This window comes from Plectropomus leopardus, chromosome 16 (genome assembly GCF_026936395.1).
Source record: "Plectropomus leopardus strain MGB_pleo_1.0 chromosome 16, ASM2693639v1, whole genome shotgun sequence".
Lineage (NCBI taxonomy): Eukaryota > Metazoa > Chordata > Actinopteri > Perciformes > Serranidae > Plectropomus > Plectropomus leopardus.
Window position 1 is genome coordinate 6013801 of NC_142191.1, and position 27618 is coordinate 6041418.

General features: G+C 42.4%; 2 protein-coding genes across 4 annotated transcripts in view; one reads left to right on the forward strand and one right to left on the reverse strand.

Moving 5' to 3' along the window:
* Positions 1-27618, forward strand: part of LOC148186800 (uncharacterized) — a 41562-nt gene that overhangs the window by 11263 nt on the left and 2681 nt on the right. For 2 of the 3 annotated variants that reach the window (XR_015779124.1, XR_015779125.1), the window contains exons 2-3: positions 11418-11588; positions 19562-19693. Coding sequence is in view for 1 of the 3 variants with exons in the window: in XM_088089413.1 (XP_087945539.1) it covers positions 11418-11588; positions 14888-14975 (259 nt within the window). In the remaining 2 variants the exon portion in view is untranslated. Of the gene's footprint in view, positions 1-11417; positions 11589-14887; positions 17048-19561; positions 19694-27618 lie in introns of those variants that run through there. The other variant, XM_088089413.1, reaches the window with a different exon arrangement.
* On the reverse strand, positions 719-27264 carry lrfn5b (leucine rich repeat and fibronectin type III domain containing 5b). Its single transcript, XM_042504021.2, has 6 exons — positions 26736-27264; positions 17431-18347; positions 12123-12297; positions 7653-7986; positions 4732-5032; positions 719-2447 (listed from the first exon to the last, which is right to left on the reverse strand). Exons 2-6 carry the CDS (start codon positions 18319-18321, stop codon positions 1752-1754), a joined length of 2397 nt encoding a protein of 798 aa, XP_042359955.1. The 5' UTR covers positions 18322-18347; positions 26736-27264; the 3' UTR covers positions 719-1751.

Below are 27618 nucleotides of genomic sequence, written 5' to 3' on the forward strand. Positions count from 1 at the left end.
TTTAATCACCCATAATGAGCATGAAATAATGAATAAAAGCGCCTGTTTGGGTGACAGCGATTAATCTTGCATACAGTATGTGCAGATCAGTTTTCCCTGCACATTGCTATATTTTCATCCTTTGAGGTTTCATGCTGAACGAGGCATACCAGTATATAAAAATCAATCAGGCAGCATATCGGACCACCAATACACACACACACACACACACACACACACACACACACACACACACACACACACACACACACACACACGGAGCTCGTATTCCAACAGATAATGCATATCATGTCAGTCCCACTGTCAGGGAGACTGTAACCGTAGAATTAGTCGTGCACGGGTTCCCACTGCGGAGGTCGTGTTTAACCTCTCCTGCAGCAGGTCTCTGCAGTGGCTGCCGTCCGAGCGGCACAGGCGCGGCACTGTCAGACGAGTGCGGAGATGCGCAGGCGAGGGGCGTCCCCGGTGACTAGCGTGGCCTCTTTTCATCTTCTGCTTCCCCTTCTCTCTTTGAACAAACACAAGGGCTCAGGGCAGGGATCTGTCAGAGGTCCACCGCTCGCAGAGAGAGGGGGATCATGTTGCTGCAAGACTACTGAAACCCCAAATTCATTACCGCTTTTAGCTGGCGGAGCTAAAGGATGCGTCTATTGTTGTGCTCTGGAACATTTTTCGCAGCACAGAGAGGGGCTGCTCTTTGATTCTGAAATGCTGGAAATGAGATAAGTCTGAGTGTGTTCCCTTTTATCACTGGTTTATTTATACTGGTAAACATCAAACAGAAACAACAGCAAAATCAAGAGCCAACGTCCTCCCATACTTGTGATTATCGTTTCTCTTACATCGACAAGTTAATTTACAATGGTTGTCATTGGCGTGACATGATAACGTCTAAAAAATATGGAAATGCACCATTCCTCTGGATCTCATCCACACGTGATATCACTTCCCGCACCTGTCATGCTGTTGGTGTTGGCTCAATTGTCGCTCAAATCGTTTGTGACAGGAATCCTATCAGGGTTGAGTCTTTATGTAATTATGTGATAAAAATGTATCGATTCAAACCGGAGGGCAGTATTAGGCTCGAGTCGACTTGTGCCACAAAAGTACTGCATTGTGCCGCGTCTGGGGGGTTTCGAGATGAAAAGATGGAGCGCTGTCTGTCTACTACATTCTGTTCCAACACCTCTGGGATGTAAAGCACATTCGTAATCTCTCCGAACCACCACCAAGGTAATTAAGACATGTCACCGTCTGTGTGTAGAGCTGGAGACAAGAATCATGTTCAAAGTCTACAGAGATTGTATCACTTTCAGTTAACAGGCGATGAGACTGCGAATATAATAACCCCCCCCCTCCCGTGTGCTTCTTTCTTTGTTATAATACAGTATGTCCACGTTACTGCATTCAATACCACATGAACACTTACGGTTGTGCTGAGATGTACAGTATCTCACACAACTAAACATTTTTGTACATGATGTTATTTTATACATTGTTGTGCCTCTCTTCAAAGTTCAAACGTCGCTACAAAGACGACTGATAGGTTATAAGGTAGAAAACAAATGTGAAACGCTTCCCATAACCCCGTATGCCTTCCATGGCCCCATATACAGTATATGAGAGAAGCTTAGAGGTCCCTCAATGGCGAGCGCAAAAGCTCAAAACAAGGCATAAAATCCCTGTCTGCTCCACAACGGACCACAAATCCAATCCAAGAAAACAAGAGAACGCAGGTCATAAACTCCAAATCATAAAGTGCTCTCCAGAAGCCACTCAGAGCGGGAGAGCTTGTCCCTGGCACGGTGAATGTTTGTCGTGCTCTCCAGCTGTGGCAGCTCCCCGCTCATTGACAGGCTCCGCTTGGAGCGCAGGCTGGCCCCAGGTTTGGGGTAGGCCACGTAGCAGCGCTCCCTGTATGAGTCTGCATTGAGGGAGTGCCTACGGTTCACCCTCACTCCACCTGCAGGCACAGTCATGTAATGTCGAGAGGCCTGTTGGGGCCGTGGACCCCTGGGGACCGCAGTCCATTTGATGGGCTGGCCAGGAACAGAAAGAGCGACGGCGGTGGTCATTTTAACCTCCGATGAGTTATTCCGGTTCATGTTATCAAGCTCTACGTCCGCCTGAGCTTCGGCTCGGCGAGACTCTGAGGGTTTGGATGGAGCGTTGGAGCGTTTGGGCCTTGGGGCACCAGGGGAGGCCGGGTGCCAACTGTGACTGGCAGCAGAGGTAGAGACAGTGCAGTCGGGGACAGAGGGTTTGGTGGTGGCTACAACGACGGGCGGTCGCTGCTTGACCGGCTCGGCGGGTGGCAGGGCAACTCGGAGGCACTCCTTGTCATTCTTCTCTGGACGCAGGACCTGCTTGGAGAGGGATTTGGGAATGCCACAGCCTTGAAGTTGTCCGTCACTGCTCAGTGACCGAATATCCCCCATCTCTAGAGCCTGAGATGACGAGAGAAGTAAAGGAAGAGAGAGAAGAATTCTGTTAGACAGCCCTGATTTAGTTCGCCTGGTAAAACCATCCTGATGATGTAAACTCAACATTTTGTTTAACTCACAGGTTTCCTTGTCACCCCAAACACTTTCCTGAAATTACAATCCAGTTTGGCAAATCAAAGATCTGCACTGTAGTTGACGACATAAGTAGCCAGTCAGGGACTGTGTTGTAGCTGAAGACGTGACACGCAGGCTGCTGCTTGTAAAACAGTAATTGTGGCTCTCAGGATGATGTTTTTTTGTAGGGCCAACTCAGAAGCTAAGCTTTGACGAAGCTTGCTTCCTTCATCAAAGAGTCTATGGGATTTTTCCAATAGATTTTGGGTTAATACAGAAAGTAAGCTGTTGTGTGGCTGTATTAAGCTGTTCACCACTCCCTTTGCTCTCTCTTCTGAGCAGGGCGGAGAAACACTGTGCACTATAGCTGAAAACAAAAACACAAGACTCTCACACTGAGCTGAAATTAAAAAAGTGCTTATATCTTCTGTAAATAATGTAAATAGAGTGCCCTAGTGGTGGCGTTTTTTCTGAAAGCCAGCCTGGGAGCTAACATTGCATTTTTCTATTGAATTTTGGATCACAGCAGTAAATAACCTCTGTGGCCAACAAATGTTTATGATACTTAGACGTTTTGTTCAGCAAGATAATCTACACAAATGAACACCACTTTCAGTATTTTTGAAGCCTAAACTTAATCGCCGTAAGTAAAAAGCTAACATTAGGCCATAAACAAACTACTCTACAGTCGTGTCACCACCACTGCGAGGCTGTAAATCTGTGTTCTGCATGAAAGCTATAGTCTCATTCGGCCACTTATTAGCAATCGTCTTTTTTAAGACATTAAAGTTTCAAACTCTGCCAGTGGGGCATATACTGACATATTTTATGTTGTAGAACAAATTGTGAAAGTGTCTTTGACTTTTGTTAACCACAGACCCAATTTCAGGCTTCTAACCAAAAATTCATTAAAAAAAAACTCATTGACTTTGAGACAAGGGAACCCTCGGTGCGGGAATACAGATTTCCAGGTTTTAGGACTCATTACTGGGGTTCTATGTAAGGGAAGTTAATTCAGTAATAGAGTCGATAACAACAATTAAACCAGAACAAGAGGATACACCAGCGGAGTTTCTCTGAGGAAAAGACTTGCTCGCCGTTTTTCTGACTGGATTTGGCAAAAGCTTGTTTTGCTAACTGGCTCTGTTGGTGATGAAGATGTTCCTCAGTACAAATCAATGTTCATAGTTGTTTTACCACTGATTGTACTAATGAAGGAGCCGATACAACAGGCTTCAAAGCTGGGGATCACAGCCATGCAGATCGGTGTTCACAAGCTACCAGCTTGTATTCAGCAGTCCAGAGGCAGCTGGCTGCTGAATGAGAAATGCCGAAATATGCTGGCAACGCCATTGTATCACAAAAAACCTCATGGGGATTGTTATCAACAAGGTACATGTCAAATACTAATGGGATATATAAATAAATTGTATTTTTTAGATCTACAGTACTGTGCAAGTTTTAGGCCAACTTAAACTTTGTTATTTTTTTTAAGGTTATGATGATCATACATATTTATTTGTCTGTAGTCTCCTTACTAAAATACAACCAGAATATACAGGAAATATGTATACTGTATTAAAAACGCAAATACTCTCTTGGGCAGAAAATATGAGATTTACAATACTAATCCTCTGGTGTACTTACACCAGGTTGCATTTAAGACATGTCCAGCGCTTAATATTGATTGTTGGTGCTATGTTTTGTTATGGTTGTAAAATTACATTACGCGAAATGCTGACTAAAGTCTGAAGAAGTAATTTTATTCTGACTTTTTTGGTCTTTCAATACATCGAACATGTTCTCTGTATTCTTTGTATCTTAAAGAGACTGAGGAAAAAAAACATAACCTCATAACAGCTTTGCTGAAATACCAAATTTACGTTGGCCTAAGACTTTTGCACAGTACTGTAATGTTACTGTCTAACTGGCAATGTATTTATGTAGTAGAGGCTAGTGCTACTATCAGGACAAGAGGAAAATGTTTGTGTGTTAAGGCGAGCACTCGAGCCCACTGGAAGTGTTTCAGTCAGCAGAGTTCAGACTGATAAAGAGGGAGAAACTGAGTCCTGTGCTCACATCATCAGGGTGATTTTACCAGGCTATGATTTAGTATAAACAGAAATAATGAACAGAAAAAGAACAAAACATGGGGGAATCGTGCCAAACTGACCTTATCTGCATCTCCTTGGTTACACACCCGGTAGCGCACAATGAGGAAGATGATAAAAGCGAGCACTGAGGCTACAATAATCCCTCCAATGATAACCACGATGGTGCCCCCAAGAAACTGCGACTGCATGAAATGGCATCTCAGGTACTGCGGCTCTGTGGTGAAGTGGATGCAACCTATCACTCTGGTGGCGGTCAGCAGGGTCACCTGGTCATCGTAGATCGCCAACACGCACAGGTCATAGTGCGTACCGGCCGCCAGGTTGTTTACAAGGATGCTCTTACTCGTCGGGGGTATCATTCTGTAGACAGAAGAAAAGCGTTGTGAGATTAGGGAGGGCTAAATGAAAGGAAACAGAGGCAAATCAGATTATGCGGCTTATTGTTTTGTGGGGATAAAATGACACGACAATCATTTATCTCTCGGGGGGCTATTTAAGATCTGTCTTGGCATAATCTCTCCTGACATTTGATTTATTTCCTGCCAGCGTCTTTACTGATAAAAGGTTGCTTTCAGTCCGTCTGTTCACATCAGGATTACAGAGCCAATTCTTTAATGTCCCCTGAATTCGGTGGCCACTGCCAAACACCATATGTGAAGTTGACTTAGAAGTTCCTTTGGAGAAAAAAGGGGTCCATGAGACGATGCTGTCATATCACAGTGATTAGCACTAAATACGGAGGGAGAGAGGGCAGGCTTGAAAGAGCGCTGTGTACGCCGGTTTCTCAGATGGGCATGTGCAAAGCCTCTGATGCTTTTTGTAAAACACTGGCTGACTACTCTTTCATCTTCCTATCAGTCCGCAGCTTAGTGCTGACATTCTGTTTTGATTTTGTTGATTAAGCATTATCAAGGTTTTGCACATAGTAAATGATACACTCGCGCGAGGGGGGTGGAGATTATGAGTCGAAGAATACGAAGTCAGATGCAGTGCATTAGTCTGTCTTCCTGATAGGATTAATAGGCACCACAAATAATCATGTCGACAGCCAAGTCCAGTTCTTAATGACTAAATATCTAAAGGGATTTAAGCAATCAAAGCAGACTATAGAGGTAAAATGAGGTTCAAGGATGTTTTTTAATAATATGATTCCAATCAGCTTAAGTTTACTGGCATATACATTCAGATTCAAATTAAAGGTTTGTTTATGAGATTAAAGGGATACTTCGCAGATTTTCAACCAGCTTTGTGTCTTTACAATGTAGGCAGTATGTGTAAGTGAACTATAATAAACTTCCCTCCATCTTGCCAGTGCCCAGATCTCCCTGCTTATTTACAAGCAAAAAAAAAACAGTAGATTGTACTTCCTTTATTTTTCTACGCCCACCGTCACCACAGACACAAAAAGTGTAGAAGCAGATAGAGAAAGAGACATCCCTCTCTCTCAAACTCAGAGCAAATGATAAAATCAGGCAGAGCTGATCAAATATAAACCAAGAATCTGTTATGGCATGTATGGAGATCCTAAAAGTGTTTTGGGTTTTTTTTGGTTTGGTTTTTAAATACACAATCAAAAATTGTGGTAACAAGTTCTGATCTTGTGGGAACAAATTCTTATTTTGTGGGAACAAGTTATTTATCTTGTGTTAACTAGTTATTTGTCTTATGGGAACAAGTTCTTATCTTGTGGGAACAAGTACTTTATCTTGTGGGAACAATTTAATATTGTGGGAACAAGTTATTTAACCTGAGTTAACTAGTTATTTGTCTTGTGGGAACAAGCTATATATCTTGTGGGAACAAGTACTTTGTCTTGTGGCAACAATTTAATCTTGTGTGCACCAAATAATTATCTTGTGGGAACAAATTTATCATGCAGAAACAAGTTCTTATCTTGCAGGAACAAGTTATTTACCTTGTGGGAACAAGGTCTTATGTTATGGGAACAAGTTAATTTTGTGTGCACCACAGACGTATGTTGTGGGAACAAATTTGTATGAAGCCGTAGCAGGCAAACGTCCGTATAAACAAACCAACTAGCAGCAAGTCACGAACTCTCTGAGGGGAGGTTTAGCAGTAACGACAAATAAGTAATAATGTTTTCAAATAAGCAATCAGTTTCTTTTAAAATATCACTGTCACTGTGATGTCCCTGCCTGTTTCACTGCCAATAATTTCATGTTTGTTGAAACATGATGTACTGTGGCAGCCTCCGAGCTGCTGCTCAGTGGACAGCTGAGAGGATGAGAGAGACAGCGGGAAAAACAGCATGTAGAGCCAGCAGATTTTTATTTCTAACTCGGTGAATTAAAGAAGTACTTCACTGCTGGAAAGATGGTCCTTTCATAAAACGAGGATGTCTCTGAAGTAGAAGGATGGAAATACTTTTGAAATTGGTGCCACACGACCAGAGAAAACAGAGAAAAAGTACTGTAGCACGTTCAAACAGAGTTTGCATATGTTACTCACCAGCAGGAGCGTTTATTGGTCTGGTGCTGTGAAGTGCATTCTGGTAGTTGTAGGTTTTTTACCTCCTGAACAAAAGTAAATGCCACGATACTTTGTCTCTGTTTTCTCTTGTCATGTAGCGCCAATTTTAAAAGTGTTTGTTTCCAGTTTTATGAAAAGACCAGTGAAATATTCCTAAGAGCATTTCCTCTTTAATTTAGGGACTGTACTTCACTTGTCAGACAGGGGTGTGTTTTTTTTCTTTTTAATATCATGACTTTCTCCAGAACTACAAATATTAATCCTTGAGCCTCCCTGTATGACTATAAATGGTGTGATCTTGAAGATTTTGAGGTTATTTAAAATTAATACAAAATATGACCATTTAAATTTGAATGTCCTTCCCCTAAAAATTGAAAAAAAAACCTCCCTCCCCAGTACTTCAAAAAAATATTTGAAGTGCCTTCCCCATTTTGCACCAACCCCTCACATAAATGACAAACAGCCCCTCAGATGAGGTCTATTTGTGTACCTGTAAACCAGTGAATCATCATAGGTGCCGTTATATTGGATCTGGAACATGCGTATTCCAGGAATACTCCTCTGGAAGTTAAACTTGACCATGGCCGAGGTGGACGTGGCCTCAGCAATCACCACTTTCTTCTCCTGGCTCGTCTTCGCGTTCCCCAGAGGCAGCCCTCCCGCCTCTGCGCCCGTTTTAGTCACCGTGGCGATATCTGATGATCCGGGGTCGGGCTCCTGCTCCGCGACTGTGTTGTTGGTGATATGAGGGAGTTTAGCGATGACCAGATCCACCGTCTGCTGAGCCTCGCCTGCTGGGTTGGAGGCCACGCAGGTGAAGGAACCTGAAACACAAACTAAATCCATTATCTTCCCACCTGATATTTGTTGAGATCTACAGATAAGAGCTGCAAGCCACAATAAAAACATATCTAAGTCAACATCTTGTGAGCACAAGGTAACAAAATGCTATCTCTTGGGAATTCTGAGGCTCAGTGGTAATGTTTTGCTTTCTTGCAGAGGGTGAAATGATAAGTTAATGCTGTTTTCATATCTGTGCAGTAAATACAAGTTCACAGCCAGCAGCTGGTTAGCTCAGCTAAAAGACTGGGAAAGGGTGGGAACAGCCAGCATGGCTCTTTACAAAATGAAAATACATTTTTTTTCCTTATATATAAAGTGCTTTTTATCAATCTAGATATTTTTGGTTATTGGGAGTTATCTGTCGTAGAGATGTCTTACTTCTCTCTAATATAATAAAACTAGATGGCACTCAGCTTGTACGATACACTGAGGTTAGTTTAGTGTATTTGTACACAATTAAAAACTGCATAAAATTCAGTTGAATAAAAGAAACAAAAAAGGTGTCAGGAGAGGTCAAGAAGCCTGAGGCTTATACACAAGGTGCTCTCACGGGGTGAAAACACGAGGTGCATCTGCTCATCCATGAGTAGATGCACTGTTCCCTCTGCGCAGTGATTAGGTTGGTGGGTGTAGTTCGGTAGAAAGAAAATAGTTCCAACATTAACTGCTTGCAACAAGGTCTGTGGATTATCTTAGGTAACCGGGTCATGATTTCTGGAAAGAAACATTGCTGTTGAGTTTTTTTAAATGCAATTTCTTTTTCTTTTTTTGGGGCAATTTGAGCACCGCACCTCTACGGCCGATATCTCCAACACTCAACAACTCACTCCAAAACAATCTAGACTCATAAATGGCTTTCAGGCAAGAGAAAAAATAAGCTTTTTTTCATTTTGTGGTGAACTTTTCCTTTAAATCTCCCTATCAGCACATATAAAGCTCACTAATTAACACTTTATGTCTTTTGTTTAACACATACAACATCTTAGTATAAAAACAATGCATGTTTGTTTTTTACTCCTCATCGTGGGGTTGCTCCTGGCCAAGAAATGGTATGGCTCATTACCGCATAAAACCACACCTAGCCGTTTTTATACTAAGATGTTGTATGTGTTAAACAAACATGATATGGGGTGTTAATTAGTGAGCTTAAGAGAGGTGCTGGAAGGTGGATTTTGTTGTTTCGACAGAGCCAGGCTAGCTGTTTCCCTCTGTTTACAGTCTGCTAAGCTAAGTGCTAAGCTAACCAGCTGCTGGCTGTGCTGCAGCTTTACTGTATATTTAACAGACAAACATGAGAGTGATAACGATCTCCTCGTCTAACTCTCAGCGAGAAAACATGTTGACATTTTTAAATGTAATGATTCAGCCATTGAAACCTTGGCTCTGTTTACACCTGGTATTAACGTGCGTCTTGAGGACAAGTGGACAACTTGTTTTCATATTAGGTGTGATTGATTAGTATTGTGTCCGAGTATATTTCCCCTCTCTCTCCATTTCCACACCGCTCAGCTTTTACATTAATGTTGTTCTGTATTAGAGGACGTGTTATATTCTACGTGATATTTTTGTTTTGCTTTAGTGTAGAAAAGGGTGCTGCAGACAGACACTGCTGCCACAGGGACTAAATCAGCAGGGACAGGCAGAGCAGCAAGGGGAAGCTCTTCCTTTGGCCATAGGAGGAGTCTTGCTGAAACTGTTGAAGGTGCCAGCTTAAGCCAGATCTTTCCACAGCACGCTGCACTGGCATCTGATTTAGAGGCATCAGAGTTAAATTGAGACCGTTTCATAATCGATCAAAACTCCTTGTATTTGCTTTAGGTAGGGTGAGTGTCCATACAGTGCTTTTTTCAGCAGAAGAGCAACAGCAGAGCGCTGGGGAGAGTTTTTTTTAATGATTTGCTGTATACCAGGTTAGGGTTAGGGTTTGTTTCTATGTCAGCAATATCTCAGCATTAGCATTAGCCAGTAATGCTGCCTTCACAAGGACCCTGCAGACTATGGACGGCATGCTGGATGTCATTTTAATGAGAGCCGGACGCTAAAATTAGGCAAGGCTGGCAGAGAATACCCACAACAGCAACAGTAGATGGCATTGACACCCGAAGTTTTTAACCGCATATTGTGTAGCTCCCACGAAAGGGGAAAACATGGTCGATCTGGACTACAAAAAGCTAATAATTTTGGTGCAACAACCGTAATTTTCTCTTAAAAAACTGTAATCCTCCTGAGATGTTATAAGGAAAGCGGACATGTGGCAGGTGATCAGCGCTGAACTGGGTGGAATACCAGCTGGATAATATGGAGTTTAACAATCGTTTAAATTGCTACAATAATTACATAAAATAATCGACACGAGATAATTGCATTTAATACATCATTCCATTTTTTTGACACATCACCATGGCAACACATCATCATTATATTTTGACGTCCTGCCATTCCGTCAGTTTGAGTTTAAACTGTTTCGTCCAGGAGGTGTCGTCGGTCTGCCGTCAACCGTTTGCCGGTTTCATTTTAACGCTGCATAAGGTCGCGTCACTAGGTCAACAGAGGGTCGACTACACCGCTAACAACAAGCTCACAACAGTACGGTGATGAAGACACAACACACACCAGCAACGTCCAGCATCCGCCAGCCGATCTGCTCCCACAAACGTGTTTCTCTGTCTTTGTTGTGACAGTAGTCTAGCTGAAGGAGTGGCAGTGACAGATGATCGACTCTGATTGGCTCTGAGGTGATGCTCAGCTGGCGACTTGCACGCTTGCTCTATAAAGTACTCACAAATGGACTTGAAATCAGCAACACAACATGGATTGGAATTATATTCCTCATGTATTGTGACTAGACCGAGGTTTCTCTGAATGTATGATATTGATGATGTGAATGTGTTTCTCACATAGCAGTGTTTGTCGGAGCCGTTATACGGTCGATTATTGTGTAGTCTTTCTAATGACTGCTGGTGGGCGACCTTACAGATGTATTTTTAATGTGTTTTTTATGCTTTTCTGCAGATTGTTGAGAGCTTGAGAATGCAAGACAAATTTCAGTGAAAAAGACAGTAAAGTATCATCTCGTCTCGTTTCATCTTATCCCCAGCGCCTCTCTGAAAAGCTGTGCAGAAGCTATCATATCAGGGCGATTGCGGGTCTAGTGTGAGCATGGTGTAAGTCTGTCTGTTCACACCGGGCATTAGAATGCGTCTCGAGTGACCACCTGTAATCTGATCTCAATTCGCAGCTCTTTATGTAAAGAAGATGCAAATTATTTCTGTGGCCAAAGAACAATTGCATTGTTGTTTTTAACCAGCATAAGGCAGCAATTCAAATCAGCAATGTCTTATAGTGTTTAGAGGGTTTGTCGTATTATACAAACACTTCAGCACCGATTGAATTGTTTGCCTCTTGTGGACAGACTGTGGGAGATTGTGGATGGTTTCAAGGAGAGATGGAGGTCCCCCCAATGCGGGGAGCAACAGATGGCTCTCACATCCCCATCACTGTCCCCTTTTACAACGCAAAGGATTACTTCAACCACAAAGGAAGTCACTCCGTCATCTTACAAGCTGCTTTGGATCACCTCTCGGTGAGTAACACACACACACACACACACACACACACACACACACACACAAGAAGAGGATGTCGACTGAGCAGACGGTCCTTCAACATCACCAAGGCTGGGTATTGTTTAAAAAATTAAGATTTTTTGTTCCTTAAAAGGAATACCAATACTAATAACACTTAATTCGGTACGCATAAAACTTCAGTTAACCCTTTAAAACCTGGTTTAATTGCCTTGATTTCCCTCAAAAACATGGGCAGAAGGCGATCTGATCACCAAAGACATGATGTTAATAAAAGGTGTAAACAAGGCCATAAAGATGTGAGAAAGCACATTTTTATACATGTCCAAAACGAAGCCAACAAGGTGAAAAGGTCACTTTTCATTCCTCTGCGACCTCAGTCGGTGTGCGAGCCGACACTCCTCCACACTCTAAACTTTTATCGCCTGATGTAGACACACACTTCAGCCCGATAGTCTTCTGCGTACACAAGCAAACAACTCATTTTGTTCAGTCAACAACACAAGCACAGCCCCCCTGGGGAGTAAACAGACCCGAGTCCTTGACAGTGCTGATGAGGATGTCCAGCGTGCCGTCTGTGTGGACCGCAGCCCGGGAGGAGTTGGACATAAGGCGTCCGTCGGGGGCGATCCAATGGATGATGGGGTCGGGGTCGCCCCTGGCTTTACAGCGTAGAGTCACACTCTGACCCTCCAAAGCTCGCAGCTCCTGAGGAGAGGGAGTAAAAGCGGTTAGCTGGATGTTAAGAGACACACTGATTAACAATGTGAATTATTTTTTCTGTGCTGTGTTCAGACGCCTTTCACAAGCATTTAAAGCTTTGAAACACGGGTACATTGGTTTGATTTCTTTCAAAAACATGAGAAAAAGGCAATTTGCAAGTTAGCTCTAAATGTCCCACAAATTGCAAAAACAAAAGGGAAAGAAAATGACCTGAAAATTATATTATATAATAATAGAAAATCATCAGGGAAACATATCAGAAAATGATTTTAATAATAAGGGTAATTACATTTTTTAAAATTGGGATACAAAAAAACCCAAACATATTATTGTTATTTGTATTATTTTATGTTAGGACTTTTTCAGGTCATTTCATGTTTTTGTTCTTTTACCTTTTTTTTCCAGCTAATTGACTGTCTAATTTCTTGCTAATTTTCAGGTCATTACCTGTAAGAAGTTAAGTAGTTAATTAAAAAAATATATATAATTAAACATGTAATTCTGATCATTATTAATGTAGTTTTAAGCTTTTTTTCTTCTTTTCCCTAGACATTTCTCCCTAAGATAATCTTCTAAATCTAATATTATTTCTTGCAATTTGTGGAACATTAATTACCAAGTTTCTCATTGCTTTTTCCTGCATGTTATTTAAAGAAATTGTATCACTTTGCTCAAGGTTCAAAGGTTTAAATACCTGAAAGCACCTGAAAGCAGTACAAGAACATTTAACCTAGGTTTCAGTGGGTTAAATAATGCAAGAAAACACAAAAAATGAAAAACATCTCGGTCAAACAGTGATTCTCTGTGCGGTAAGTTTGGCTCAGATGTTTAAATAAATGCCCTTATTGATAATGTTGTGTTTAAAAGCTTTATTTCTCTGTAAATATAACTAACAATTGATCATTGTTGTGATATTGAATTAGCATGCTTATGAAGGCAATATAATCAATGTGACAGTGTGTTTGATGGAGTCCAAGTAAAACATAATTTCCTCTGCAATTATGTAAAGGGAGTCTCCTGAATGTAAATTAGGCGATATAGCTGTATTTATTTGGCAAAGATTTGATCAGATAATTTTGTTTGGATGCATGAATCAAGAGGCTAAATCACTGTGAGCTCTGCCGCTGTAATAAGAGCTCCTGCAAATATCTTTATTAAATTAAACGATAACTGAGAAAGAAGAAGAACTTCTCGAAAACTCTCCACAGGCCACAGTTTGACTCCATATTTTAAGTGAGTCCAATATATTTAGTCCAATATATTTTACAATATTCAGTTAGCCGAGCGGCCCAGATGAGTCCCACACGTCTTGTACAGTAAGACTCTTCTGGCTCGAAAGCTAATATTTGGTGTGACAGTCAAAGAAAGCACAAAGTGCCACCTAGGATTAACTGAGTCAGAATCCAATGCCTGGCTCACAGAGTAGTGAGTGCTGTGTCTTACCGCACACACGGCTCAATTTGGTGGCTCAGGCGCCAGAATAGGGGGGATAACGAGACATTTCACTTTCAGTGCGCACAAGAAGACACCAAAGACTCCATTATTGTAAGTGGTGGACAAAGTAACTCTCATACTGGAGTCAAAGTATAGATACCTCTGGTCAAATATCACTCTAATATAAGTGAAAGTTGCTGAGTCAAATTATTTCTTGAGTTAGAGACAGCTTTGATATTACACACACTCTTATCGCTCTGCGCACAGAAAGCGCTTTTCATAATCAAGCTTTAAAAATGGTATACATTAATATTATTTTCTACTTTCAATTTCATTTGAATTTTTTTTCATCAACATCAGTCCTAATCATAAATATCAATACCCTTTAAATGCCAGGTTTTTGTCATGATGCCACTATGCTTTTAGATTAAAAAAAACACACACACACACACACACACACACACACACACACACAAAAAGAATTACTTTCAATATAGTACATGCAAAGTAGATTTTTTTAAAAAATCACAGCCTGGGATAGGTCAGTGATTTGCAGCAACATTGATTGTGACAGTGCAGCTAGTTGATATAGCATGTATTTTTTCCATGTGACAAATATGATAAAAATTTTGTCATCAGGTTGAAAATAGTAAAAATGACAAATTCCAAGGCAAAAAAACAGAATGAAACCCACAAATAATACAATGCATGTTTAATGCTTTGATGGCCGTGGGATCCAAAAATTGCAGTTTGAATGGCTTTCAGTGATGCATTTTTTTTGGCACTTTACAGTATAAATTTGACAATTTTGTCTAAGCTGTGTATTTTAGACCTGTTGTAGGAGCCAAGCTGGAAATTCCAAGATTAAACAAAAATACACAATCTTGCCAAAATTTAGAAGAGAGAAAGGAGCGTCTTCTTTTGTATATTGTCACAATACATCTACAGATCCAAATGACTCTCAAACAACCCACAGGATGCACAGACTTGCTTTTCTTAACCTGTAGAATGAAAAACCTGTTGGATATGGATGGCAAAATCTTGTAGGCTGTGATGACGTTTTTGCACAGTAAACAGCAATCATTTTAAGGATATGAATTCAGTCAGTCAGTCATTTTCTGTAACCGCTTGTCCTCGTAAGGGTCGCGGGGGGGCTGGAGCCAATCCCAGCTGTCATCGGGTCGCCAGACTATCGCAGGACAACCAGTCACACTCACAGTCACACCTAAGGGCAATTTAGAGTCACCAATCAACCTGAGCTGCATGTCTTTGGACTGTGGGAGGAAGCCGGAGACACGGGGAGAACATGCAGACTCTGCACAGAAGGGTCCCCGCCCGGACCGAACCCCGTTCCAACCAGGTTTCGAACCAGGGACCCTCTTGCTGTGAGGCAACAGTGCTAACCACGACGCCACCGTGCCGCCCGGATATGAATTCCTTATCTGAAAAACTTCAAACATGGAGCTGATCTCTATCTGCAGCCGTAGCCATCACTAACACCATGCCGCCCGCTGATGACCTCTGCCCACTCTGAGTAACACGTGCGAGGTCAACAATCAAATTTGCTGATCATTTGCTGATTTCAAAGCAAATGTAACAAATAACGAGAGGGTTCACAGAAATGTAGAGGAGTCAAAAGTACAATATTTGTCTTTAAAATGTACAGTACTTATTTAAATGATTAAATGTATTTCGTTAGTGTCCACCACTGATTATTGTCAACCAATGAGCACTGCCAGATCACAGTCAGGTGTGTCCTGCCAAGTGCATCGAGAGAGTGCCAGAAACACTTGTGGTAGTTTTGGACACATGGTGAAATCAGAAAAAATGCATTATCATGGGTGAGTGCAATAAAACCTGCAACAATCACGGTTTATTACATTTACTACTTTGACCCTGTGTAATCACAGAGCTCCCTCCGTCATGATGCACTGACAGTTTTTGGAAGAAAGCAGACAGTTTTTATCAGAGAAATTCGATGGTTGTCTGGGACTTGATGGAAATTATTTTTAAACTTTATTTTGGAACCTGAACAGTCTCTACCACCACGATTACTCATCACATCTACAGCACTGTGCAAAAGTCTGAGGCGACCTTAAACGTTGTTATTTTAGTGGGGTTATAACGATCATACAGTTATTATTTCTCAGTAGTCTCTTTACTAAAATATAACCAGAACATGCAGGGAATGTGTATACAATGTTAAAAACACAAATATTTAAGAATATAACAACTTCAACTGGCTGAAGTTGCACGTGTTTAGTGTGACCTCCCTTTCCACTGAGCGTGTCTTGAACTCTCTGGGCAGAAAACATGAGATTTTACAGTTATTATTTTTTGGTGTATTTTAACCAGGTTGCATTCAAGACATGTCCAAAGCTCCATATTGATTGTTTGACACGCACACACACACACACACACACACACACACACACACACACACACACACAAAATGTTTAACACTATATTTTGACTTCAGTTTGAACAAGTGATTTTGTTCTGAATTTTTAGGTGTATTAATGCATTGTACATGTTCTCTGCAGTCTTTGTTTGTATCTTAATGAGATTGACTGAGAAATAAATTAATACATAACCTCAACTTACCTAAAATAACAAAACTTTTCTTTTTTAGATAACAAATCTATGGTGGCCCAAGACTTTTGCGCAGCACTGCACCTGTATTATAATTAAAAAGTATGAACGTCATCTAAAAAAAGATAATGAGCATCCATTATTTCGATTAAAAATGATACTTTACTACTACTTTGTATGAGCAGACAAACTTTGGTAAACCACCTCCATCTAACCGGTGCCCAGTTATCCCTCCTCTGCCACAGAGAGTTTTGCTTGCTTTTGAGCTGTACTTCCACATTTTCATATTTCTGGCCGCCACCGCAAACACAAAGAGAACATATTTTAATGCCCTGTTTAGCTGTGATGGTAAAAGCCTGGGGAACAGGAAGTGGGCGCCTCACTGCATCCTGCACTGTGACAACGGAGGCCGAGAAAAACTAGATCAAACGCTGATCAAATATAAAACAAGATTCTGTCACTGTGTTGCCTATTTCTTGCCTTGTACCCTGAAAGTTTTGAAAAAGTTGTTGAATTTTGTTTCACAAACCTGTATAATAACACACCATGTGATCAATGACTGTTGGAAATTTGAAAATCCAATGATAATTTCTGTTTTGTTTTTTTATTTATTCTCGCTGTGATAAATGGCATAATTATTGGTGATTTTTAAAAAGTGGCATGTTTTCTTCACAAAATTCTTCTTCTTATTTTTTTATTTTAAATTGTATGCCCCTCTCCTAACCCAAAATAAAAAGCATAACAACCTCTTTAGTGTTAAAAGAAAAAATGGACATGCCTCCTTCTTTCTGCACCCACCCCTTCCCCCTGACAACTAGCCAACAGTCTCTTAGTTATATTAAAATATTAATTTCTAATCCTGTTCTAAATTACTTAAATATATATATTAAAAACCTATAAATTAGTGCTGTAGAATAATGAGTAATGATGGTTGTTTTAGTGAAAGTACCGTCTTTACAATTTGCCTCAAAGTCATGAAAATGTATAGGTAAAAATGTGTATGAACGCCGACTTCTTTAAACTGTCACTGTAACAGAATACAGTTACTCATATTTTGCTCACGGTGCACACAGCTTAATTTGGAGGTTATACCTGAGAGTGCCTGGTGATGAGAGGAGGCTCACACAGGAACTCTTCCTCGGAAACGGTCCAGAAATAGCGTCCGGCGAGGTGTTGCGGCGAGGCGCAGGTCTCCAGATCGTCCTCCCTCCGCAACCTCCGCAGCCAGAGCAGCTCACAGTTGCACCTCAGCGGGTTCCCTCCGAAGCTCAACGCGAACGACGTCGGCCCCATTATCCCCGAGGTGGCCAGGACCCCCGCTCTCTGGAAAATAGGGTCAGGCGGAAGCTTCTGGAGCTTGTTGGAGGTCACGTCCAGCCTCTTGAGCTTCTGCAGCCCAGAGAAGGTGCCCTCTGGGATGTAGCTGAGCATGTTGTGGTCCAAGTTGAGCGTGTGGAGGTTGGACATCCTCTGAATGGCCACCCAGGGCACGCTTTCCAGGTTGTTGTAGGATAAATCCAGCTCCTCCAGCGCCGTCAGGTCGTTAAAGGCCCCGTTCTGGATGTGTGTGAGCTGGTTGTTGTTGAGGATGAGGTGGTGCAGCTTGGACATGCCGCTGAAGGTGTCGTTGATGATGCGGGACAGACGGTTGCTGTCGAGGTGAAGCGCTCGCAGGTTCTCCAGGTCTTTGAAAGCGTGGGGCGCGATGGATCCGATAGTGTTTCGGGAGAGCGTCAGGTCCACCAGCTTGGTCATGTTGGCAAAGTCTTTGCGTTTGATGCTGGTGACAAAGTTATCCCCGAGTCGCATCTCCACCGTGTGCCTGTCGATGTTCGGGGGCACGAAGAGAAGCCCCTTTTTGTCGCACAGAGTCGCCAAGTTGGGGTTAAGCACCTGGCAGACGCAGCGTTTGGGGCAGACCTGAACTTTGTGGGCTTTCACAGCCACACCCAGGACTATCAGATAAACCAGGAGAGACTCCATCAGGCTCTTCAGTCACGTTAATACGCCTAAAAAACATCAGAGCAGAAAGAGAGAAAGAGAAAGGCGTATTATTCATTCAGCAGTTAACCCTTTGAAACATGGACTGACATCACTTTTCTCGTGCTGCGTTCAAGTGTCTTTGAAAACCTTTGAACCCTGAGCTCATCGGCTTGATTTCTTTTGAAAACATCAAGGGAAAAAAGCAATGAGCAACTTGTCAAGAAATGTCAAAGAAATTGCAACAAATTGGTAATTTAGAAAATTATTTGTCAAAAGCTAGGGAAAAACTTTTAAAACCAAAACATGTTTATAATTATCATAAATATTTTAGGGAATTATTGTAACGTTTTTTTTAGATAATTTCCTTTTTTTATTTTTACTTTATTGTGCTTATTTTCAGGTATTTGGTAATTTCTTGTGAATTTTTAGTTGCTCATTGTCTTCTCATGTTTTTTAAGGAAATCAAGTCTATTTCCCCAGGTTTCAGAGGGTTTAAGGGATACTTTGCAGATTTTCAGCATTGTATCATAACAATTTGAGTAGTATGTGTAAATGAAATTCCTTCCATCTTGCCAGCACCCAGATCTCTGTGCTCATTTTCCATTTTTGTGCTCAAACTACATATCATACTTCCTCATTTTGTATGCCCGCCACCACAGACTAAAAAGAGTATAAAAGTGGACTGAGAGAGAGCCGCCCCTCTCTCTCAAATTCAGATCAAACGGTATAACTAATGATTGCAGATCAAATGTAAACCAAGTGGCTGTTACTGAGTTGCCTAAAATGTTTTCAGAAACACATTTTAATGCAGTGTTGAACCACAACACGAGATAGTTGGTTACCAGCTAGTAAAAGTAGTAACTCATACTACTGTTGCAATCATGTAATGTCCAAATAATCGCAAAAATGTACAGACTCTGATGTCATAAATGCAGAAACATGGCAGATAAAAGTAAATGTTTGGTTGATGGTAAGAAAAGTTTTGATAATTCATGTATTGCATATCAATTTTTGCTCTAATTTGTAATATTGAATCAGGTTTTAACAGTTAATTGTTGTCATCTTGGAGCAGGTTTAGACCTGGTATTAACATGCGTTTTGGTGATCCAAACAGCAGAGACACATCAGAGTTCACACGTCTGCCTATCATGAGTCTCCAGCTGACCACAGTTCAGATTTCCCGTGCATAGTAATGATGTAAAGCTGCTCTGTAACATGTTTGTTACTTGTGTCGTTACAGCTGGAGATATCTCTGTCGGCAGAAATCAACATTTCTCCTTCCATCCTGCACTGGTAATGTAGTCCTCGTCGGGGACGCATCAGGACACATTAGCGTTTCCGTGCAAAACTTATGTGTCCCAGAACCAGCTCGGTAAGTGGTTTAAGTGATCGGATCTCAATGTGTGCTAGTGGTTGTTGTGGTTGTACTGTATGTTGCTGGATGTAGAGCACAAGTCTTGATGCCTAATTCTGATTTGTTGCCTATATCTGATTTTTTTTGCTTACATCTTCTCTTAAAAGTGACTCAAATCCATTTAAAACCGCTTAAACTTTGCTTACACGTGTGTAAATGGAAACTGAAATGTCTCCATAAATGTGTTTGTTTCAACATGAACTCAGTTACTTCGCCCCAAAGGCTTAAAAAACGTAATCTCTGCATTGGACCACTGGCTTGAACCCTCGTCTTCCATTGTTGTATTTTCCACTTTCCAAGCACGTGTAATTATGCCGTGAAGGGACAGTTCACCCTAAAATAAAAATTCAGTCATTATTTTCTCACCCTCGTGCCGATGGAAGTTTGAGTAGTTTGTCAGCTTGGGCTACAGACTCGTTGGCAGATTTCCAAATCATATCTTGATTTATTTCCATATATGAATGAGACCTAACTGAGAATATCTGATTCATGTGCTTTTTTGCTGCTTACAAGTTCATGGTACATATTCAATCCATGTGCCACATGAGAGGAAAAAATCGTGTCACCTGAACAATGTAGTGTAAATCCAGCCTTTAGCGCTGTCCACTTTTAATTGGATCACTCAAAATGCATGTTAATACCAGCTGTACACAGTGTTTTTAGTGACCTAGATAAGTTATAAGATATTTATCAATATATAAAAAGTCAGGTAAAGTAATATTTTTGTAGTTTTAAGGTATGTACGGGTGCAGTAACAGCTCTCAAAGTTTGTGCTTTCAGGCTCCCGTAACACTGTCACTGTTTGAATGAAAGGCCAAACTGCAACAAAAGTGTAACATTTAATGCAAGAAGTGTTGCCGTGTAAACCGCTCCTTAGTTTTCCAACTTGCCATACTGGAACTCGGATCAGTTCTGGTGTGACACCATTACCAGCCCTTAACTTTGACTTCAGAGGTAAAAGTAAATGCCACAGCCCTTTTATGTAGCACCAGTTTCAAAAGTATTTGTTTCTTTCTGCTGCAAAGAAAGCCCAGTTTTTTGAAAATACCGTCTTTACAGCAGTGAAATAAGTCTCTAAAGGATACAAAGCATGAAAACTGCGATTGTTTTTTGAATCATCTTTATCAAACTGTAATTTCTGTAGCTGGATAATCACACGTGCACTGAAAGCTCCCCCTTTAAAGAAAAAGGAGCGGGGGGATTCTGCTGTGTACAGTTAAAGCTTTTCTGCTAGATTTGAAACACCATCACTGCCAGCTCACAGCTGAGATTCACAGAGAGTCCAAACTCTAAGCAGGCAGCTAAGCGAGTCAATGCCTGAACAAACAATAAACGCTGTGCAATTAGACATGAAACTAATTAGTCACCTGCAGTCTTGAGAGTGAAACATCCCCAGTAATCTTGTATGATTTTTGTGACAGCTCTCCTTTTGATCCCTCCGATCATACTTTTTTGATATGATAATGCCGGCCCTTTTATGTTTGTGTACAGAAGGATGAAAGTCTAGACTGGCAGTCCAGGGCCTCGTCAGAATTAGACTGATATCTCCCAGGATCATATCGCCAGTAGGACGGGATGATTGGGCCCAGTGCCTGGGTGAGGATGTGCTATGCCTTGCTATTGATTTTCTCTCTGCTCTCTGTGCTGCTACTCTTACTTATGACACAGCTGAGATGGGGGATAAGGAGGGATCCATTTGATGAATCCTGAGACCTTGTCAGGGATATAGCATGTCATAAAACTAAGACAGTGGAGATCCGATCACAGCTCTGCAGGTGCGGCGCACAGTGTACCAGAGCGGGAGTGACATTAGCCGTGATTATTTTTAGAACTGAAATTTAGTGTCATTTTGGTAGAACATGCAATATTCAGCCCCTCTGGGTGTCCCGTTACAGCACACAGAAAGGAACACCAATCCGATCAAACACGGGGAACAAGAGATCCAATCCCACAACTGTAGTAAAAACACAAAGGCTAACCTTTAAATACAGAAGAGAACGGCTGATTTATGATTATAGCTTTCTGTGGTCCGCTGGTAATGTCTCCATTGTCGACGTCGGGTCTTGGAGAGTGTGCATAAAAATCTTGCCTCAGCAAAGAGCCCGCCAGCTGAGTGCCTTCATGCTTCAAAAGGCCTCTCTTGCGCCGGAGCTGTGACACACAACTCACGGTGTAATAACCTTGACAGTCGGAGGATGAGGGAAATATCATGGATTGAAGGAAACACACAGGATGGGAGTGACATGCGTGCCATGTGGGGGCATGTTCTTAACGTCAGGAGGGGAGCGAAGGAAGCCTGGTGGCGTCTGTTGACAGCTGGATAAAATGTATCGCAGCTCCGACACGGAGGCAGGAGAGAGGTCGCCTGAAAACGGCCCATAATAGCAAAAGGAGCAATGATATCATTGGAGGGAGTGCGCTGGGTGTGACATTTTCATGAATATTGCTGATCGAGCAGCAATGAATCAATGTCTTTCTCGACCCATTTTTACAGGGGACATCTTCACCTAGTCACACAGGGGCCCCGTTTGCTGGATTGCAGTCTGGGGTGCTGTGGTGCCGAGATCTGAGCAAATGGACAGTGGAGTCATTATTAAGTGTTGTCTCCTTAAAGCTGGCAGATGACTTCAGTGTCAAGCTGCAGAGAAACTGTACGGAGCCTAACTGGAAACTTTAATACCGGGATACTACACTTGCGTTGCATGGGGGCCACTATTGTAAAATACCAGGAGAATTTTCTGGGATTTTAGGATGCTTCTCAGATTTTAGGAAGTTTCTCAGATTTTAAGACTTTTCTGGGATTTTAGGATGCTTCTCAGTTTAAAGGATGTTTGCCAGAGTTTAGGACATTTCTAGGATTTTAGGACATTTCTCTGGTTTTAGGACGTTTCTGGGATTTTTGGACATTTCTTGGATTTTAGGATGTTTCTAGGATTTTTGGACATTTCTTGGATTTTAGGATGTTACTGGGATTTGTGGACATTTTTCAGATTTCTGGACATTTTTCAGATTTTAGGACGTTTCTAGGATTTCAGGACATTTCTAAGATTTAAGGACGTTTATCAGATTTTAGGATGCTTTTAGGATTTTAGCACATCTCTAGGATTTTAGGACATCAGGGTGTTAGCTAGGACCTCTGTTCAGGGATGCGGAGGATCCTCCACTGGCACTTTCTATGATTAACAAGCTCTACTTTGATGCTGTTTTACGTTCTCTGGCACCTTGTGTACAAAAAGTACAAAACAATTTGCAGTTTGATTCACCTCATTAGAAAATAGTTGGGGGGCCACTCTGCACCCTGTCAGGGGCCAGATTTGGCCCGCAGGCTTCATGTTGAGTATCACTGCTGTATGTGTAGTGAGGCCGAAGTGGAAACTTTAATATCTACTCTTTGTGCGTATCCGAGGAGAGCGTCTAAAAGGTGTAGGTGTGTTCGTGTTGCCAACCACCTTCTGCTCTGACTCTGAATGGCACGGCCTCTGGATGTGCAATGAGGCGGAGAGGACCTGCTACTTCCAGACTCGAATGGCGCTGAAGACGTGATATTGATTCACTCTGTGGAGATGGGGCTTTTTTTTTTCTTTCCGCTCGCTGAAAACTCAGCCAAACGTGAAGAGAATGGTGGCAACGGTAATCCCTACAAAATTCGCTCTGTGAGGACAAAAGGACAGCCCCCTTGCCAGTGAGACGGGGCCGGAAATGTCTTCCACCGTCTCCCCTAATTTGCATTTAATTACGGTTTGTTCCACGGAGATTTGCATAACAGGTTGCACTCATCAGGTACATGAACAAATAAGTAGATAATCAATCAATGCATTCATCAATCACGCACTTCATCTTTAAATGTCACACCCCCAGAAAAATCATTATCCTCCAGGTTGGGCTGTTCATTATGGCGAGGCGACTTGGGAGGGCCACGAATAAACAAGAAAACTGATAATCTAGTGATGCATTAACCATAATCTCCTTCATAGTCAATCAAATGTTCGTTTACTACCTCTGAGCGGGTGTTTTCGCCCTCGGAGGACAGAGCAGACTGACAGCACACACCCACACACGCACACCGGTGGGTGGATTTGTGCCTAATAGAGGGAGCTCACTACACAACAACCCCCAGCGATAGAGACAGACATTCATGCGCAGCAGCAGCAGCAGCAGCAGTAGCAGCAGTAGCAGCAGTAGCAGTACACTGTAGGAAAGGATATCTATGGTGTCCCTGGGGCAGCATTCGCCAAGAAAAGCCTTATGCAGCATACTGCATGCCAATCGTCCGGTGAGGTAATGGGGGATATGTTTTCAGATGGTCGAACTTATGCTGGAGCTCATGTGAGAAAGCCTCTGCAATCCACGTCTGGGCAGGGAGTCAGGGAAAGCAGCTCTTGCGAGGGGGGAAGTTAATGAGATGAAGTCTGCTTGGTATGCCTCCACACAGGTCGACACGATGGCAGCGTCTCACCTGCGCTGCTCAGGGGGAAGCAACTGGACGTGTGCCGCTGCCAGAAATAAGCTCTGTTGTGTCAAGGAGGTAAACTGATGCTGCAACATGATGGTAAAATGGTATCGACAAAGCAGTGAAACAGGTCCTCAGCCCGCCTGAGAACCAAATGGAGCTGCTGCAGCTGCTGGAGAGGATCATATTCTGACTGAGCTGCTAGAAATTTTTGCCGGGTAAACGTAGTCCAAACATCCTGACCAAACACTGATGCCGTTATGGAGCGTCTAACTAACACATCTGTGTTTGTGAATGAGGGTATGTGCTGCTGTGACACCCTTTTCCTACAGAGTCTGCCAATGTTAGAACGCAGTAGCTCTTGGGTGACAGCCTTGATGCCATGGCAACACAGAAAACGTCAGTTTTGGGTGAGATGTAATCAGCGGCTCGTTTTCAGATCACCTAATAATATTTAGAACAATGGAGGTTGTGTCTGAAGGCCGGAGCAGACTCATTGTACCTTTTATGACCCTGCAGTGATGAGAAGAAAGGAGATTGTGAACTCAGCTAATTTTGCATTGGATTCAGTGTTTGGAGTGACTGAATCATTACCGTTTTCTCAGTCTTGCGCATAATAAAATCCTAAATGATTTGATGTGGCGCTACTTGAAAATATTTTTGTGTGTATCTGTGTGTGTGTGTGTGTGTGTGTGTGTGTGTGTGTGTGCGTGTGCGTGCCAGGGGTGTAGCATACTAAGCAGACCCCACTGCATCAATAGAAGTGCTGTTCATCAGCACTTACAACTCTTTGCAAGTGTTTTCCTTCACACGCTATCACAGGAATATTCACTGATACCTTCATATGCTGGAAATCTCGAGACCGGAGCAATAAATAAACAAACACGCTTCATATTTTAGACGCTGAGGGTGAATGGGGCCAAATTGAAATGCCGATCACAGACTTTGGATCTTAATTCTTGCACCGTGGTGACATGCCCTGATGTGAGGGGGCTTATGACCTGAGATTTTCTTCCGGAAAGAGCGATGCAGAATCCGCAAGCACCGCCTCTGAATACCAATATGGCCTCGTCAAGCGAATATTTTGCACAGTATGGGCCCGCACGCCCATAGGCGTAGATTTCGAAAAGGGGGGCGGCGCAGGGGACACATCCTTCTCGATATTTAGAGCGTGCATTTGTCTCTTCCACAATAAAAGCATGAAAGTAGCATAGGACTTCTATTTTGATTCAATTAAAGACAAAATGATGCAGAAAAGGTGCAAACTGATGCATAAAAATCACTAGAATGCAGAAAATTAAGTGTTTGACCCTCAAAATTTCCTGTTTCATACGTGTCCCCCTGAACATGCACACTTGCACATGTCTGTCAAATCAGTTCCCAGGAGCAGTTTCAGGTAGAAGAAAAAGAAAAATCCTTGAATCTCATTGTGAAAATACCATGCTCCATCTATATGTGTGGAAATTAGGACAGCCAAAATGAAATCTGTGATCACTGGTATCTGTTTTCCCTCTTTCAAAGACACTCAGGATCCTGAGTTTTTTTAACCTCACACAGCAGCAAAATGGTTAAATAATGCATAATCTTCTCTCCTTATTGTGTTGTATAATAAAAACAACAACTCTCACACAGTGCATGCACACAGCATGTGGACCAGGTGTAAGTTTGAGACGGTCCCAAATCTTTGCAAAAGCACAGAGACAAAAGCGTATTTTGCAACGAGTAAAAATTTGGGTCAGTGAATGTAGAGCTGGTCTGCAGAAACAGCCTCGGTGCTGAGGAACCACACATCACTTCTTCGTCTTCCCCTCAGTGAAAGGTAGCAGCACATGAGCCACATCACTGAGTGCATTAACATAGCAGCGAGAGCAAAAAGAGGCAGCAAAATGAGGCGTGGGCCTGATTTTACTGGTGTAGCAGTTACACTGGTGCCTCGGGCACTCATGAATAATAAGATCTGTGATAACCAACACTCGACACAAGACATTATACCTCACCCTTCGTAAAAAAAAAAAATGAAAATAAAAATCAGCAAGATCATATTTTCACCTGTCTTCATCAGTCACCTGGCAACACCACTGCCCACATCCTGTCATCAGATTTGTTACTAATTTAGACTTTATCACACCTTAGTGACTGATTTGCATATCACAGAGCAGCAGGATCCTCTGTGCTGATAAAACGCACAACAAAGAAACACATCTGAAATCTTTATCCTGCAGAGAGGATATTTATCTGAGGGAGACACACAGAGAGAGAGGCTGAATAATGGCCACATTAGGCATGATGCTCAGTTTCACCTGTAGGGAGAGAAAAAACAGCACAGAATGCAGCCAAGTGGAGACTAAAAATAAAAAATTGCTATCAGACGGAGGCGATTGAGGAGGTTTTTTGACCTTGCGGTACAGGTCCTGGGCTGGTGGCCACAACCCCTGTCACGGGGGAAAATGTGAACCCCCTCAGATGGGTCCTGAGAGAAGTACTTCAAGTCAATATCTTTGAAAGAGCTCCCCCCAAAAGAGTTCAGAGGCAATAAATGATTGAATTTACCTTGCAGATGAAACATCAAGCCCAGTCAGAGGAGGGTGGCCGATTTCCTTCCAGGAGGGCTGAGAGCATTCCGCCTAAAATGGGACCGACGGTGCCTCTTTGAGATATTTCAGGTGTCCCAAAACACGCGTCTTGGCTCCTATAACATGTGACGGCCTGCGAAACCAGCGATGCCCTTCAAGAAATCCATGACCAGCATGTAAAGGACGACTCCTCCGCCGATCCCGGCTCGCACCGGAGATATGTAACTCCCCGTCTCTCCGTGGAAAAAAAAAAACAACACACACACACATTGGAAAACGCAACCTGAAGGGTCCCGGTGTGGCTGCGAGGCTGCAGCTGTGCGGGATCGCCTCCTACTGCGCATCCGCCTGTGTGCACCTCCAGAAGAGAAAACGCCTTTGTAGCGACAGTTAATATCTAGCAGCGCTGTGAGTGACTGGTGCTGTGCTGCCGAATCCAGCCAGATGTTCGTATCGCTTTCACGGGCTTTCGCCGGCGACGCAGGGCTCAGTGCGAGTTAATCCAGATTGACTGAAAGGTTGCTGCCATCATACGCGCCCCCCCTCCTTCCCCTGCCCCCGGACTACTGTCAACCACCGACCCGGCTCCATTTCTGACCAGAGGTGCTGTGCTCGGAATGGTAATCAGCGCGCTCCGAGCTGCACAGAGACCATTTGTGTGCATAGACAGATGCAGTGCCTCCCAGCCTATCTCACAGGCAGGCATCATAATTTATTCATGTAGATTGAACTGCACGAAAACGCAGCAGCTCTACAATATTCTCATCAAAGAAAACAAAAATTAAAAACAAAAAAGGGATATTTTATCAGATCAGACAGATCATCCCAAAGCAAGAATTTAATTATAAATGCATGCATTT